The sequence below is a fragment of the Lagenorhynchus albirostris genome, chromosome 5, assembly GCF_949774975.1.
Source record: "Lagenorhynchus albirostris chromosome 5, mLagAlb1.1, whole genome shotgun sequence".
In the NCBI taxonomy this organism is placed as follows: Eukaryota; Metazoa; Chordata; class Mammalia; order Artiodactyla; family Delphinidae; genus Lagenorhynchus; species Lagenorhynchus albirostris.
Genome location: NC_083099.1, coordinates 73,143,182 through 73,162,302, shown reverse-complemented (window position 1 = coordinate 73,162,302; position 19,121 = coordinate 73,143,182). Strand labels below are relative to the sequence as shown.

Here is a 19,121-nt window from a genome sequence, read left to right as displayed (position 1 = left end):
CTGCTTTAGCAGGAAAAGTATTTTTTGAATAATATGTCATACAAACTTAAAATTAATACAACTTTTACTCTAAGTTTGCTGCTTGTATGCTAATCCTGCTTTTAATTTGTTGACATTTCCCCTAAAATGCATGTGTATTTATTTTCTTTGTTGATATCATTTTCTCTGTTAGTTCTTACATATTAACCTTTCAGTTGAAAGGGTTTTAAAATAAAAATAATTAATCACTGATTCTGTCCTTAAGCAAAACATAAGTCAACAAAAAGAACAAGTGAGGGAGAAAGAAATGTGAAGAAGAAAATATTGACAAAAGTACAAACAAAATTCTGCTTAAGTATTCTTTATCCATGTGAAAGGTGACATTGACTGAAAAGAGTATTTTTGGTTTGTATTATTATTTGAAGTTTTCAAAAATTCCCCCAAATTTGATATACCCATATAAACAGAAGATAAAGCCAAATATAATGTTTTAAAGTATAGACTGAAATCAACTATAGTTAAAAAATGGGAGAAAAAGATTTTTACAATCTATTAAATTATGCACCATTTGCTGTTTTTAAAATGTGCGAGCACAACTTCTACTTAAACATCTCTGAAGATATTTTAGTTGGGGTGAAAAATGTTAGATTCTGCTGTTCTGGCTATTTATCTTTAGGAGAAAGAAGGCTTTTTAACAAAAGAAGTTTAGAGAGAAGCACTAATCAATTTAAAGTTATAAAGTTATAACTAATTATTTTAATATGTGAACACCTATAAACCTGGTCACTAAAAATCTAGTCACTCAATTAGACTTCAAAAATGACTCTTTGAATATATGGCATTGTGTAAATGACCATTGGTCAGATAGCGAAAGTTATTCATTTTAATTTAAAAATAAAATTTCTCATTTCAACATTTCTGCTTTGCAAGAGTATAGAAAAAGAACAACCAAAAAAGGATGGTACTGCTTCATTTACTTTAACAATTACAGCTTAGTAACAGAACACTGTAAGTACAATGTATTAGAGAAAATAATGCTGTGAGTTTTGTATATCAAAACCTACAAAAGGGAAAACAGAATTATTTAAATATGGCAATGAATGGAACTTACATAAGTTGATGTTTCCAAGCTATCTGTGTTGACCAGTACTGGAGGAGGATTTGCCTTAGAGAAAGAATTGTAAATGTATTAGGCTTAACAGGAAAATTGACACATTACATAATAATGTTCACAAATGTTAGAAGTATATAAGAGATTTCCTATTTCTTTAAGTATAATTTTATATGAACTTTTCATACGTTAAACTATGTATCCAGTTTCTAGCACCAATGGAAAGATTTAGGTATAGGCAGTTGTTATATTTGCTTTTGAGAAATAAGTTCTTATTTCTGCTAAAACAGACACAATTTTCTTAAGATTTGCAAAGAAGTTCACCAGCCTTCTCAAAAAATCCACAAATATTCTCTAGCGTAACAAACAACTCTTCCCAAATTGGTTAGAGATCATTTGCTTTTCTAGTCTCAAGGATCCCATGAAGATTCCAATCATTTTATCACCCAGAAAAAAAATTCTGTCCCACACTGAACTGTGTTTAAATACTGGAATTAAAAAAAAAAGCCATACAAAGAAATCAATCGCAAACTTTTAGAATACTGGAAACACACTCAACGTAAAAGCCCTCAATTGTTATCAACTGCAATTACTGCTTTCCATGTGTTATTCTAGACCACTCACAGAATAACTAGTGGTCAAAAAACCCACAAAAAAACAAAAACAAAAAAGCCAAGTAGAATAATAACATAGGTCTAATTAAGTTTGGAATGAAAAAAGCTTGGCTTTCTGCTTAAGTTGAAAAGTGTTTATTATGTAGGTGCAATAAAATTTAAAGAATAAAATGCAATTAATACCAAATGAAAAACAGACCAGAATATACTAGAAAACTGATGTGATTCCTCTTAAAATTATCTTTCTTCTGCATATTTAAGAGTATAAAATTACCAAGTCAAATGACATCTTCAGAGAATCAAAAAGATGACTATCCTTTAAATAAATTTTAAGAGATGTGTTTAAATATTAACAGTTCTTCTACTCTAATTAAAGAATTACACAAAAAGGTTGTATGAAAGAAACGTAATACACAAAATAACCGTTTTCTTCCAAGTGTATGGGCTTTTCTAAAAGGTGAATGAATATTCAGAGTTCAAATGTTTTACATTATTTTCAGCGAAGTACTAGATCTGGATGATCATACGATAAAATGCTTAAAGACAACACCACTGCATGCTTAAACAATTGTACAGTATGCGTCTCAGCTACATAAAGCAGCAAGTTAAAAATGAGTAGGGACAAGGATTTACTGTACAGCACAGGGAACTATATTCAATATCTTGTAATAACCTATAATGGAAAATAATCTGAAAAAATGTATATAACTGAATCACTTCGCTGTACACCTGAAACAATAAAAAGTACCCTGAAAAAAACAAACAAACAAAATGAGTAGGGAATACTTTATTAAATATAAACATGATACTAACTACTTTATGTGTAGTCCTACCTTTGACTATAATAGTCTGTTTTCGAATGATTCAGTGAAAAGCAAACCTAATAGGTAAAAATACTATTTGTGAGAATGGTATTTAAGCAAAGCAAGTCAATTAACAGACATTTGAGATTTTATGAACATCTGAAATTATTCATTTCCCAATGACTACTGAGACTTCTCAAATTGATATTTTAATTCATTAAAAAATTAATGGTACTTCACCTTTTTTTGCTTATGAAATTACAGAAGAGGACAAGAAAGAACAAGGCTATTTAAAGTTATAAAACAAGTTACATTCTTCAAAAATTATGGCAAGAAAACCATTTGGTTCTCTCTGCTCATTTATTACCAAAAATATAGTGGAAAAAGTTGTTTATTACCAAAATCTAACTTATACAAAAATTATCACAACACTAGCTGTTCATGATCACCAACTCATCATCACTGTAGATAATTTATCTTTTCATTCTAGTCATATAAAAAGTCTAACTGATATTGAAATACATACAAACCAAACTATATGAAGGGTTAAATTTACTTCAAAATAAAATAATGACAATGAGAGATCAGGAGAAGGAGGGGCTATGGATCATATAAGAGTACATGAACTGAGGACTGTTGTAGTTGGGTGATGAGTATACATGGGAGTTCACTGTACTACTCCCTTTGTGTCTGAGCATTTTTGAAGTTTTTCATAATATACAGCAAAACAATTCTATTGAGTCAAGTACTCAGTTTGTAAGAGGTTAATAACTAATATAGTTGTAAAATATTATAGGTTAGAGTTGCTATTAAGATATTAGCATTCCCATCATAAAATTAATTTCAATTTTAAAGTTCAGTTCTGAATAAAGAATAATACAGACTAGTAAAAATAATTTGTAATTCTGACTTAATGAATATGATTAGATAATTAATATATGCATAATGTTTATTTGTAGATGTATCTTAGAATTAATATGAGTGAATGATCACACCTGAAGGGAAAGTGTGGGAATAAAGGACTTGAAACTGAACAAAACCTGGGAATGTTCACAATGAGGATTAAGCAAGAATTTCATTCAAAACTAATGTCAAGACAAGACAACCTAGCAATTTGAAAAAGACATATCACAAAATATAGTCTAAAATAAGAGCCTACGTAAATGACGCTCAAGAGGCATGATTTGACGGCCTCAAGTTTTAGCCGCCTAAAATAATGATAAAAATATTTAAGACTGTGTTAGCAGGTAGAGAATTAAAACATTACCTTAAAATTTACCCTTACTAACTTGAGATTTTCTAAATTCTTATATTACAGAATACAGAAATGGTATCTGACAAAGTAGTACTCCATTCCTCTCAAATTTGGAAGTGGTGGGAATGAGGTAGCACAATGGGCTTGGAGGGTATGATATACAACTCAGAAAGACATAATAACCTAGCGCCAAAGCCAGAACAGGTACTTCTGAAGCAAGAGATAGAGAAAAATTTGGCCATGGAATTTGCTACTTTCAGATAGCTAAAGTAGAGAGCACTAAAATAAAAAACAGTAGCAAATCTGGACAGTTTAAGACCTCAGGATCTGTATCTAGGACAGGGGATAGCAGAATAGGTAACAGGGAATTATCAGCTTTGCTTAGGGAGGAAATCAAACAACAGCATAATCTATGTGAAAGTTAGATTATTCAAATAATCTATGTGAAAGTTATTTCAAATGAAGGAAAAAAAACCCTTCCCTGCACCTCACCTTTAAGTGACACTTATCAAAAGATATGGTTCTAGATCTCTCTCTACCCTCACTCTACCATTCAACGACTTTGAATATACAGATAAATCACAAGTATTATTGAAACTTATTTTTTTACACCTGTAAAGCGATATACCTTTACTCAAGAGGACTGTGTGAGGACCTAGTGAAGTAATATAAAAAAAAATGTGTTGTAAACCACAGAAACCTATTGCTAATCCATTATTATTTACTAATAATATATACCATTGTGTATGTTTCAACTTAGACAATAATGAAGTCCTATATTCACTTAGAAATGGGGGGTGATTAGTAAGGGGGCAGGGATATACCAGAAAGAGAAACTTAACAAACCCCTAAAGAATATGACCCATGAATTAATAACAAGACTTAAGAAACGTAATTTTGCTCATCCAACTTTTACTATTTTATTTCATTATTAAAGGGCCTCATAGGGTCTACTGCTGTTAACACACTGCAGCATCCTTATACAATTTCAGAGCATAATATTACAGCTTAAAAATTCTGTGTTAAAATAATTCTAAGATCCAGTTATTTAAAAACAGGCCAAAATTAGGAGTTTAGAAAATGCTTTTATGCTGTATACTATATTTCTCCTTCTTAGCATGTATCAAAGTTTCATTGTATTATTATTGGCTTAGTGTCTCTTTCTCCCCTACTAAATTATAAACAAATGTTTTTCAAACACAGAACTCCCAAACCCCAGAGAATACATCTTGGATTCTAATTTGAGACACACTGCATTAAAAGTTAAGTGCTGTCACTTCAGTGATCACTGTAAGTTAAAGTGATTGTAAAAACAAATAGGGTGAATTCTGGGAAGATGGCAACACAAGAAGTCCCACAATTTTGTCTCTCCACCTAGATAACAACTGCACTGGCAAAAACGCAACTGCCAGTGTGATGTAACTATTTTGGAATTCTAGTCTATTGAAGGCTTACAACTCCCAGGGGAAGTATTAGATGGCAAACTGTGGTTAATCCAGTAAATTTCAGTTCTTAGCACAGTAGCAGCTACCCAACTCCCACCCCTCTTAAGTGTTCCTAGAGCAGCTGGCACAAACCAGGGTGGAGTGGGGATGGGGGTGGGCAGCAAAAAACACCCTGTTCTCCAAACATAGGGAATCTGTGCTCTTACTGCTGTTTCTGATCATGAAGGTGCAAAGAGGCAGTGGCCATTGTTGCTGAACCTCCTCCAATTGATATAAATCTCTCCCTCTCTGACTGAAGTGACTCCCAGGAGATTTAAAGGGCAAGTGTCTCCTCCCACCATTTCATTTTCCTCTTTTTCCCCTTCTGAAAAGGGGAAAAGCCAGACATTGAAGATTAGAATATTCAAAAGCAACCACATATATGAGGGAAATTAGAAAATCACTGCGTATACCTGGGGAAGGTACAGGCATAGAAAAAATCTGCGAAGATCTGAAAGTTATACCATAGGCTGATTTTTAGCACAGAGATAGCCTACAGAAATCAAAAAAACAAAACACCCAGCAAACCCTAGGAAAGGGGAGAATCAGGTTTCCAGAGAAATCATAAGATTCAAACGTCCAATTTTCAACAACAAAAAAATCACAAGGCATGCAAAGAAACAGGAACATATGGTCCATTCAAAGGAGAGAGAGAGAAGAAAAAAGAAACTGTCTCTGAAAGAGAGCTGGCGGCATACCTATTAGACAAAGGATTTAAAAGAACCACCTTAAAGATATCCAAAGAACTAAAAGACAAGGTAGACAAAGTCAAGAAAATGATGTATGAACAAAATGGAGATAAGAGAGAGAAAACCTAAAGAGAAACCAAAAGGAAATTCTGAAGCTGAAAAGTACAATAACTGAAATGAAAAATTCACTAGAGCAGACTGGAACACGCAGAAGAATCAGAAAACTTGAAGATAGGACAACGTAAATTATTAAGTCTGAAAACAGAGAGACTGAAGAAAAGTGACCAGAGTCTAAGAGACTTGTGGGCCATCATTAAGTGGACCAACACACACATTGTGGGAGTCCAAGAAAAAGAAGAGAGAGATCAAGGGGCAGAGAAAATATCTGAAGAAATAATGGCTAAAATATTCCCAAATTTGATGAAAGACACGAATATAAACATCCAAGAAGCTCAACAAACTCAAGGTAGGATTAACTCAAAGAGATTCACACTCAGACACATTATAATCAAACTCCTGAAAAGACAATGACAGGGAGAATTTTGAAAGCAGCATAAAAAAGTGACTCAATATACAAGGAATTCTCAATAATATTAATAGATTTTTCATCAGAATTCTGGAGGTCAGGAAGCAGTGGGTTGGTATATTCAAAGTGCTAACAGAAAAACACTGCCAACCAAGACTGGCAAAACTATCCTTCAAATATGAGGGAGAAATTAAGACATTCTTAGATAAACAAAAGCTGAAGGAGATCATTACCAATAGACTGGCCCTGAAAGAAATGCTAAAGGGAATCCTGCAGGTTGAAATGAAAGGACACAGGACAGCAACTTGAGGTGTTTGGAGAAATAAAGACCTTGGTAAGGATAAATACAAAAAAACTCTTATTATTTTAATAGCGTTTTGTAACATCACTTTTTGTTACCTACATGATTTAAGAGACTAATATTTTTTAAATTATATTTAAAAAATTAGTCTAAAAGCTACTTATTAGTACAGAAGTGAAGTCAACATTAGTAAATAACTAAAATCAATTACTAGTCCAGAAGCTAGTATCATAGTAACTTTGCTTTGAGATTCTACATTTGTTTTCTACATAATTTAAAAGAATGCATTTAAAAATTGTTGTTTTTGTACATACAATGTATAAAGTTGTAATTCTGTGATATCAACAACTGAAACAGGTGAGGATGGAACTGTTAAAAGGAGCAGAGTTTTTTTATATTATTGAAGTTAAGCTGGTTTAAATTCAAATTAGAGTGTTATAACTTTGGGATGTTAAATGTAATCCCCATGGTAACCACAGAGGAAATAGCTAAAGAATACACACAAAAGGAAATGGGAAAGGAATTTAAACATTTCACTACCAAAAAATCAACCAAACAAAAAATAAGACACTAATGCAGGAAATAAGGTACAAAAAACCTATAATGAATACAGAAAACAAACAGCAAAATGACAGAAGTCTCTCCTTATCAGTAATTACTTTAAATGTAAATTGATTAAACTCTCCAATTAACAAAAACAAAAACAGCAGAATGGATAAAAACACATAACCCAACTCTATGTTGTCTACAAGAGACTCAGTTGAGATCCAAAGACACAAACAGATTGAAAGTGAAAAGGTGGAAAAAGATATTCCATGCAAATAGTAACCAAAAGATAGTAGGAGTGACTATACTAACATTAGACAAAATAGAATTTAAATTTTAAAAAGTTACAAGAGACAAAGGACATTATATATTAATATAAGGTTCAAAACAGCAAGAAGATGTAACAATTACTAACATTTATGTACCTAATGACAGACCATCAGAATCTATGAAACAAAAAAATGACAGAATTAAAGAGAGTAGACAGTTCTACAATAATAGTTGGAGATTTCAATGCCCACTCAAAATAATGTGTAAAATAACCAGACAAAAGATAAGTATGGAAAAAGACGACTTAAACGACACAATAAAGCATCCTGACCTAACAGACATATTTAGAACATTCTGTCCAACAACAGGATACATTCTTCTCAAGTGCACTTGGGTCATTTTCCAGAATATACCATATATTAGGCCACAAATTAAGTCTCAGTAGATTTAGAAAGTCATCATACAAAGTATCTTTTATGGCCAAAATGGATGAAGATAGTAAGCAATAATAGAAGCAAGCTAGAAAATTCACCAAGCTGTGGAAATTAAACAACATACTCTTAACCACTGAATCAAAGAAGAAAAGCAAACTGGAAAAGACTTAAAGAGATGAATGAAAATGCAAATACAACATACCAAAGCTTATGAGACAGCAAAAGCAGTGATAAGGGGGAAGTTTACAACTACACGTTTATCTTAAAAAACAAGAAAGACCTCAAGTCAACAAACCGAACTTTACAAATCAAGGAACTAGAAAAAGAACAAACTAAACCCAAAGTTAGTACAAGGAAGGAAATAATAAAAATTAGAGCAGAGATAAGTACAATAGAGAACAGAAAAATAATAGAGAAAAAAGACCAACAGTTGTTTTTTTGAAAAGATCAACAAACTGACAAACTTTTAGTTAGATGGACTAAGGAAAAAAGAGAGAAGACTAAATTACTAAAATCAGAAATGAAAGTGGGAACATTATTACTAATTCTACAGAAATAAAAAGGACTATAAGAGTGTTATGAGCAAATGTAAGCCAACAAATTGGATAACCTACACAAAATGGACAAACTCCTACCAAGGCTGAATCATGAAGAGAAAATTTAAATAGACTTTATAATTAATAAGGAGATTGAATCAGTAATCAAAAATCTCCTGACAAATAAAAGCCCTTGAAATCTGATTGCTTTCCTGGTGAATTCTACCAAACATCTGAAGAACTAACATCAATTTTTCTCAAACTGCCCAAAAATTGAAGAGGAAGGTACATTCCCTAACTCATCCTATGAGCCAGCATTACCCTGATACTAAGGTCAAAGGCAAGGACACTAAAAGAAAACTGCAGACGAATATCCCTTATGAATATTGATCCAAAATTCTCAACAAAAACTGAATTCAGCAACATATTAAGAAGATTATATACCATGACCAAGTGGGATTTTTTCCTGGAATGCAAGGATGATTCAACATATGAAAACTGATCAATGTAATACACCACATCAACAGAATGAAGGAAAAAAACAACACGATCATCTCAATCAATGCAGGAAGTACCTGACAGTATGCAACATTCTTTCATGATAAAAACGTTTAACAAACTAAGAATATAAGGAAACCACCACAGCATAATAAAGGTCGTATATGAAAAACCTACAGCAAACATCATACTTTCATGGTGAAAGACTGAAAGCTTTCCCTCTAAGATCAGGAACAAGTCAAGCTGGCCCACTTTCACCACTTCTATCCAACACAGTATTAAAAATCAGTCAATTAGACAAATAAGAAAAATAAATGACAATCAAATGAGAAAGAAGGAAAATTATGTCTTCAGATAATATGATCATACATGTAGAAAACCCTAAAGAAACCACACAAAAACCTGTTCGAACTAATAAACTTAGCAAAGTAGCGGGATATGGTCTACACACAAAAATCAGTTGCATTCCTATACACAATCTGGAAAGAAAATTACAAAAACAATTCCATTTATAACAGCATCAAAAAGAATAAAATAATTTGGAATGAACTTAGCCAATGAGGTGAAAGATTTGTGCAATGAAAACTGTAACGTTGCTGAAAGAAATTAAAGACAACAGAAATAAATGGAAACATATTCCCTGTTCATGACCTCTTAATACTGTTAAGATGTCAATATTACCCAAAGCAATTTACAGATTTCATCCAATCCCAATCAAAATTCCAATGTTTTCTGCAGAAATAGAAAAATCCAACCTAAAATTCATATGGAATCTCAAGGGATCTGAATAGACAAAATAATTCTGAAAAAGACAAAGCTGGAGGACTCATACTTTCTCATTTCAAAACTTACTACAAAGCTACAGTACTCAAAAGTTTGGTACTGGCATAAAGACAGACATACACCGATGGAATTGAATAGACTGCAGAAATAAACCCTCACATATATAGTCAAATTGTTTTCAACAAGGGTGCTAAGACCATTCAATGGGGACAAGATAGTCTTTTTAACAAATGGTGCTGGGAAAACTGGATATCCAAATGCAAAAGACTGAATTTGGACCCTTACCTAACATCATATACAAAAATTAATTTAAAATGGACCCATGACCTAAATCAAAGACCTAAAAAACTATAAAACTATAAGAAGAAAACACAGGGTAAAAGCTTCAGGACACTACATTTGGTAGTGATTCAATGGATATAACACCAAATGCACAGGCAACAGAAGAAAATGTAGACAATTTGGACTTCCTAAAAATTAAAAGTTCTGTGCATTAAATGACACCACCCACAAATTAAAAAGGAAATCCACAGAATGGGAGAAATATTTGCAAATCATATATCTGATAAGGAACTAATATCCAGAATATATAAAGACTCCTAAAACTCTCAATTAAAAAAACTGCAATGCAATTCAAAAATGGGTAAAGGACTTCAATAGACATTTCTCCATAGAAGATATGCAAATGGCCAATAAACATATGAAAAGATGTTCAACATCACTAATCATTTGGGAGCTGCAAATCAAAACTACAATGAGATACCACCTCATACCCATCAGGCTGGCTACTATCATGAAAAGAGAATATAAGGAGTGTTGGTGAGGATGTGGAGAAATTGGAACCATTGTGTTCCACTGGTGGGAATATACAATGATATAACACTGTGGAAAATAGTATGATGGTTCCCCTAAAAATTAAAAATTAAGTTACAAAGTGATTTAGTTATTCCACTTTCAGGTATACACTCAAAAGAATTGAAAGCAGGGTCTTGAAGAGGTGTCTGTACACCTATGTTCACAGCAGCATTATTCACAAGAGCTAAAATGTGGAAGCAACTCAAGTTGTTCATTGACAGATGAATGGATAAGCAAAGTCTCATATATACATAAAATGGGATATTATTTAGCTTTCAAAAGAAGGGAAATTCTGATGCTACATATGCTACAACACAGTTAACCTTAAGGACATTATACTAAGTGAAATCAGCTAGCCACAAAAAGACAAATACTGTTATGATTTCACTTCCATGAGGTACTTGAGTCAAAACCATAGACACAGAAAGTAGAATGGTAGTTGCCAGGGCCTGGGCGGGGAGGAATGGGGAATTAAGTGTTTAATAGGTATAGTGTTTCAGTTTTGCAAGATGAAACAAGTTCTGCAGATGGATGATGGTGATGTTTGCACAACAATATGAACGTACTTAATACCACTGAACTGTAAACTTAAAAAGTTAAGGTGGTAAATTTTACATTATGTGTATTTGATCACAATTAAAAAAATGGAAAACAAATATATGACCTCAATCTAATTATTAAAATGCATAAAACACAAATTGCGGGATATTCTACAAAACGACTAGCCTGTTCCCTTGTAAAAGGTCACACACATGAAAGACAGATTGTGTAGCTACTTCAGATTAAAGTAGACTCATGAAAACTAACTGTGGTCTTGGATGGGCCAAAGTACCTTTTTGTTTTTCATATAAAAAAACATTACTAGGGCAACTGGCAAAACAGAATTACAGTGGGTAGTATTATATTAATGTTAATTTTCTGGTTTAGCTCACTGCACTATGGTAATATTTTTGTTCTTTGGAAAAATATTTAGTATTGTAAAGTATTAATATTTAGCGGTAAGAGGGGCATGAATAAAATTCCTTTTAACTGGTTTACAAAAAATAATATTATACTCAATTACAGAAGAACAGAAATGACAAAGCAGATGTGGCAGGTAAAAATATTAACAATTGGGAGATGTGGGTCAAAGTATATGGAATTTCTTTGTACAATTCTTGCAACTTTCTGTAAGTCTGAAATGATTTGAAAATAATATAAAAACAAACAAACCAACATAAAACCAACAAAAAAACCCAAAACACAAATAGAACAGTGGCACTGCAGTCAGATATTAGTGTGTGGCTTAAAAAGGCTCATCAAGGCAATCCAAGTATACTATTCTATTTAAGATTACTAGTAAAATGAAAATGGATCAAACCATGCTTTAGATTATACTAATGATCAAATCATTTAAGAGTCAACATTCAGATGTTCTGTGGAACCTGAATTATCCAGAAGCAACAGGATGTTCTATACTGGTTATACCTCTAACGTTAACTACTGTCATGTCATGTGGGAGTTATTTGTTAAGTTATGATTTGCATAAACAGAAAGTAGGCTCCTAGAGGACAAGAACAATGTTACATTCATCTTAGTATCTACATGATTGGAACAATAACAAATAATTGAACAAAAACCAATCCCTCCAAAGCACCTGTTTGCGTGTGAACAGAGACTTTCATACAAACACACAAAATTAGCTCTAAAGCATTTTCAACAACACTTTAATTACCCGATAGCTCCTCACAACTGGTAAAAAAGGAGGTCTAAAGAATCTGGTTTTAAAGCAGAGTATTTATTCTGGGTGTATATTTAATAGGCCAGTATCATAGAGATTATATGATTTTATCTCCAGCAGGAAGAGCTAGCATCTGTTATACAACTACTATGTGCTCAGTTTCTATGTGGAGAAACTGAGGCTATGAGAAACTGAGTAATGTCCCCACCATCACCCAGGCAAGGGTGAGGCCAGGAAGTGGTAGGGTCAGGTGTCACCATAAAGTCCAGGTTCTCTCTGCAACTTCAAAAAGTCATTCAATGTATCCTTTTCTGTACCACTCTGAGTAATAAGCATGATAATTCCTACTGCAGAGGGTTTTCATAAAATTTAAATGACATGATCAATATAAAAGTACTGTGAAAGTTTAAAGTTCTACAAATAATCAAAGACATATTAAAAAAAATTATCATCTACCTAGCTATCTGTCCTCAAACTCACTTTGAAGTAGTCAGGGAGGCGTCAGCCACCCTTTTGAATAGATGATGGGAGTAGAAATTCAGAGAGGTTAAGTAACTTGTTTGAGTCACAAAGTAGGACTAGAATCTAAATCTTGTATCTTCTGTTTCTATTTCTATTACATCCTGATGCATCTAAAATATAAAGTAGATCTTTAGAAGAAAAATATCTATTTAAAATGTTAAAATCAGGTTGTGTATTAGGTGTAGATTTCAAAATTCAATTGGGGACAAATATTTTAATCACTTTTATTAATTTTATAATGCACGTTATACTCAATTACTCGGCACACACTTACTTATTCTGGAAAATGAGGCACACCCACAGCCTTCTCACATAAACAACATCAATGGTTAAACTACTCTACTTTTGGACTTTTGTAAGTATATTTAAAACCTAAAATGAAGCTAGGTAGTATAAATAAGCCTCTTCTGTTCATTTGTTTTTTTAACTTGTTCCTTGGTTTACTGTCTCAAGGAAATATGAAACAACACTAATAACACAAATAGCCAAGATCATGTGCCAGCTGCACACACACACTCTTATTCTTTCAATCACTGTAAAACATTTCAAGTAAGTACTATCATCTTCAGTGTTACAGATGAGTAAAGAGAAGATCAGTGTTAAGTAAACTGCTCAGTTACACAGCCAGTTAAGTGGTAGGACTGGAATTCTAAACCAGATCAATCTGACTCTAAGTCCTTTATTTATAACTACATGGCTATGCAATGCCTCAACAATTTCCAAGTGTAGTGTGATGCTAAGTTAGGGACACTGGAGTAAATAAGTCAGAGAACTCTGAACTGGAAGGACTGGTTCCCTATTGAATATAAGAACAGAAACTACTACAAAATTTCAAAGGATTCTAGAAAACTATTTTAACATCAAAAGACAAATTGAGGTGACAAGAGTAAAATAAACTTTCAAACGTCCTACTTCAAAAAATATTGTACTACTAAATCCTAGTTACTTGGAAAGGTGTTACATTATTACAATAACGCTTTGGCTGCTTATGTAGAATTATATTTATAAATTCAATTTCTTCTCTGCAATACAGAGGAAATATCCAGCTGGACTTATCTATTCAATTCTTGGTAGTTTTACAATGATTTGACTTTTAATGATTTTCATAAAGGGTCAGAGATTATATAGAAGCAATAACATAATAACATGGACTGAAGTTTTAGTGTAATACCTATAATTTCCCCTAGAATCCTATTTTGTATAATGTTCTTACTGATTTTCATTTTTAGGAGAGGGGAAGGGCACTGAGATGTGAACAATCACAGCTGATAACCCATTTTTTCCCACAATAGGACTTACTTTGACACTGTGTTTTCACAGCAAAAACACCATTTTTACTAGATTTTATGCTATAGATGAATAATAATAAAAATACCTAAAGATGCATTTATTTACACTTTAAATGAGGTTGAGATCTTTCACACCAAAGATCACTATTATTATACATAATAATACTATCATTATTTTAACTTTGGATGACTCTGTTGGTTGGGTAGTTAATGTCTTAATAAACCATCCCTTGGAACTATTAAGTAAAGCTCTGAAAGCTAAAAATGTTCAGATTCTCTGACATTTGGCTATTGTTTCATTTTATTTTTTGACTGTTATACATTAACTTTAAAAAAATGAACTTATGATTTTAGAATAGTTTTAGATTTACAGAAAAGTTGCAAAGATACCACGAAGAGTTCCCCACTTTATATACATTAGCTATTGTTTTTAAATAATAAATGTGAAGTATGTTACCCTACCAAGTGACAGAAAGATGAGTATTTCCAAAGATAAATATATACTAGAAAACAAAATGCTATATATAAAATGACACATCCAGTACAAGATCAGGAGGACAATTATTTTTATTATCTTTAGAAAATAAACAAAATTTCCCAAAGCAAATAAATTAAAAAACTGTTTCGAACAGATTTACAAATATAAAAGGCATGATAACAAATCTAAGGCAGTTCAATATGATGAAGTTTAGAATGTATCTTATTTCACAGATAACCTAATAAAATGGCAAATATTAACCCATTTTATATTAAATCCCAGATATTTAACTCCCTAAAAATACCGTTTGAAGCCCAACGTGAATTACCAAATCTAACAAAGAAATAGTTAAAATGATTTGAAAAGAATACAAATGAAACATTAAAAACAAATGAAATTTTTATAAAGAAAAAAGAAAACTAATAAAAACCTGTGGTATGGTGGGTAGGATGACAGTATTCTCAGCAGGGACTGGCAGGACAGGGATCACAGGGACAGTGGGAGAAGAGGGAGGTACAGCTTCTGTTGGCTAAAAATCATCAACGACAAAAAATCAGGAAAAATATCAAATAAAAAGGAAACATAATAGAAAGTTTTGTCATAAAGATAAATTATAGTTTTCAGAAATAACTGAAATAGGTAAAATAATATATTACTTCAACTTAAATGAGAAAACGCTCAATTATACCACCAATAATAATTTTAATAACTCTGTAGTTAAAACGAGTGACTACTCTTTAGATGTTTAAATGAAAATAATAAAAGATAATGATTTAACAATACTCCTCCACTGGGAGGCAAGACACTCACTTCACAGACAGACTACAAAATATTTTTGTAGCATTCAGTATATATTTGACTACTTTCCTCCTTGCATTCAAAGAATCAAAAGTAATTTCATTAGCCCATGAGGTAGGCAATTGGGGCCTTTAAATCCACAAACAGAAGATTCAAAGGACTTAAAAACTGAATTTATATCATTTTAAGGAATCTGTGCTGTTAACCTCTACTGTCAAGAACTGTAATAACCTGTCTTAAACCTGCCTGTAAAGTCATTAAGTGGGAACTCTAGTGACATAATTTAAACTAAGAAGTTTTGATATTTATACTCAATCAAGCTTAATTACTATTTTAAAAAAAGGTGTAACTGGAACACAAAAGAGGTGTCTTGTAACGAGTCCCAATCTCTATAAACTGGATTAATTAATAAATATTTGCTATACCAATGACATATACTACATATATAAGAAAAACATTAAAATCAAATCTATAAGAAAACAATGTACATTAGAAGACACTTAAAACAGGAAGAACCAATTGCCAAACTTGAAACTATGCTTTTCCTCATTGATAAATACAAAATAAAATTATAATGTTGACCTTTTGCTGTCAATCAAATGAATCAAGATTTATCAAAAATGTATGGCATCTCTTCAATAATGGTGCTGGGACAACCAGATAGCAACATGCAAAAGAATAAAGTTAAACCACTACCACACATCCTATATAAAAACTAACTGGAAATTAATCAATGACCTAAATATAAGCATTAAAACCATAAAACTTTTAGAAGAAAACATAGGGATAAATCTTCATGACCTTGGATTTGACAATGGATTCTTAAATATGATATCAAATCATAAGTAAAAAAAAAATCAATTAGACTTTATCAGAATTAAAACCTTTTGTGCACCAAATGGCATTATCAAGAAAGGGGAAAGACAACGCATGGAATGGGAGAAAATCTTGTAAATCATACATCTGATGATAGTTTAACATGAAGAATATATAAAGAACTCCTACAACTCACCACAGAAAGACAATTAAAAATTAGGCAAAGGACTTGAACAGACATTTCTCCAAAGAAGATACACAAATGACCAATAAGCACATGAAAGTATACTCAGCAGCATCATTCATTAGGGAAATGTAAATCAAAGTTACAATGATATATCACTTCATACCTACCAGGATGCTGTAATAAAAAAGTGAAAACAAAAACAGAAAGTAACAAGTGTTGGCAAGGATGTGCAGAAACTGGAATCCTCAAAAACTGCTGGTGGGAATGCAAAATGGTGCAGTCACTGTGGAAAACAATTTGGTTTGGCAGTTCTTCAAAAAACTAACCCTAGGATTACCATATGATCCAGCAATTCTACTCCTAGGTAAATACTCAAAAGAACTAAAAAGAGGGACTTGAATACTTTTCCCCAGTGTTCAATGATGCATTATTCACAACAGCCAAAAGGTAAAAACAATCCAAGTGTCCATCAACAGATAAACAGCTACAAGATGTGGTATATTTATACAATGGATATTAATTCAGACATAAAAAGGGATGAAATTCTGATACATGCTACACATGGATGAATCTTGAAAACATTATACTAAGTGAAATTAACCAGACACAAAAGGTCAATATTGTGTGATTCCACTTATATGAAATATTTAGAATAGGTAAATTCATAAAAATAGACTAGAAGTTACCAGGGGCCAGGGAGAGAGGAGCATAAGGAGTTTACTGCTTAAGGGTTACAAAGTAAGTTTGAGATAATGAAAAGGTTTTGGAAATAGTAGATAGTGGTGATGGTTGGGCAACATTGGGAATGTAATTAATGCCACAGAATTGTGCAGTTAAAACTGGTTAAAATGGCAAATGTATTTTACCACAATTAAAAAACTCAAAAAAATTTTAATGCATGGAAACATGTCCTTTCACAGTGCTGCTGGATATATAACTTCATACAAACTTTACAAAAAGCAATCTAAGTAATTATCTGTAGCTTTAAAAATGTTCCAACTCTTTGACTTAGTATTTGTGGAAATCTATCCTAAGGGAATAATTCAAAAAGCAAATGTCTTAACAGTCACTATATTCTTTGTTTTTTTCTTTCTTTCTTTCTTTTTTTTTTTTGCGGTATGTGGGCCTCTCACTGTTGTGGCCTCTCCCGTTGCGGAGCACAGGCTCCGGACGCGCAGGCTCAGCAGCCATGGCTCACAGGCCAAGCCGCTCCGCGGCATGTGGGATCCCCCCAGACCGTGGCACAAACCTGTGCCACCTGCATTGGCAGGCGGACTCTCAACCACTGCGCTACCAGGGAAGCCCCCTCACTATATTCTTTTGAGCATTGTTTATACTTGGGGAAATGTAGGATATCCTAAATATAAGGTGTTGGAAGGGCTGAGCAAATAATGACAATTTTATAAGATTAAATATTATGCATCGGTTAACAAGAATCTGTAAGAACACCTGTAAGTCATAAAGGATATTGCCTATGACATGACATTAAGTAAAAAAGGGAAGATAAAGCTTTTATTCAAAAAATGGAAAGAAATGTTTGAAAAGTAAACCTCTGAGGGCAGAATTATGAATGGTTTTTCTCCCCTGCCTCTTTATTTCGAATTCTACTTTTCCAGTTGTCAACAATGAATACACAGTGATGCTATAATGCTGGGTGAGGGATGGAAGATCTATTCATATTAAGAGAAAAACAATTATTATGATCTTTTACCATCTCATTCTCTAGAAAATAAACTGAAAATGTGTTTCCCATTAATTGTTCTAAAAGGTGTTAACAAATTTCAATGATTTTACAAGACTATTAGAATTGAAGAAGCTAGGGATCAAGTTTAACCCTTCATTTTACAACTGAGCTAGGCTCACAAAAGGTAACCTGTAAGGAATTAGGAAAAGATATGCTAGATTATTGTTACCTGGATTTCTTATATCCTGTAGAAAGAGATTTTAAGCCATTAAATTTTGTTTCTTTTTTTCTTTCTTTTTAATGTTCCCAGTCTAAACCAGTTCCCTGTTTGGGATGACGGAAAAAATTATGGAGATGGACAACGGTGATGGCTGCACAACACTGTGAATGTATTTAATGACACTGAATTAATTGTACACTAAGAAAGGTTAAAATGGTAAAATTTTGTTATGTATATTTTACCACAATTTTTTAAAAAAAGGACATTAGGAATAAAGCCTCTGTGGGTCTTACTTGGGACTCCAGTCACCAATTATACATTGCTCCTATAGAAAAAGAAAATTCAAATTCCATAGTATGAGCTTAAAACAAATAATTTAAATGCTAACTAATTTTCAATGGAATACTTACAATTTTTTAAAAATGTTTGAAAAACCCAGAGATTCTAACTCCTAATTTATGACAAAGAGAAAAAGATAGTTTTAAAAGAATTTATGTTAAGTGAAATAATTCAGAGAAAGACAAATACCACATGATCTCACTACAAAACAAAACAAACAAAACAAAATGAAAAGAGACTCATAGATACAGAGAACAAATGTGTGGTTGTCAAAAGGGAGGGAAGCAGTGGGGCGGGGGTAGAGTGGACGAAAGAGGTGAAGGGAATTAAAAGGTATAAACCTCTAGTTATATAAGTCACAGGGATGTAATATACAGCACAAGA

General features: G+C 32.5%; 1 protein-coding gene across 7 annotated transcripts in view; it reads right to left on the bottom strand.

The window, feature by feature from the left end:
• The window catches only part of DLG1 (discs large MAGUK scaffold protein 1), a 270,885-nt gene that overhangs the window by 135,705 nt on the left and 116,059 nt on the right, over positions 1-19,121 (bottom strand). For all 7 annotated transcript variants that reach the window (XM_060150350.1, XM_060150351.1, XM_060150347.1 and 4 more), the window contains 2 exons: positions 15,124-15,222; positions 1,091-1,144 (listed from right to left, as the gene is read on the bottom strand). In XM_060150350.1, coding sequence (XP_060006333.1) covers positions 1,091-1,144; positions 15,124-15,222 — 153 coding nt within the window. The remainder of the gene's footprint in view (positions 1-1,090; positions 1,145-15,123; positions 15,223-19,121) is intronic.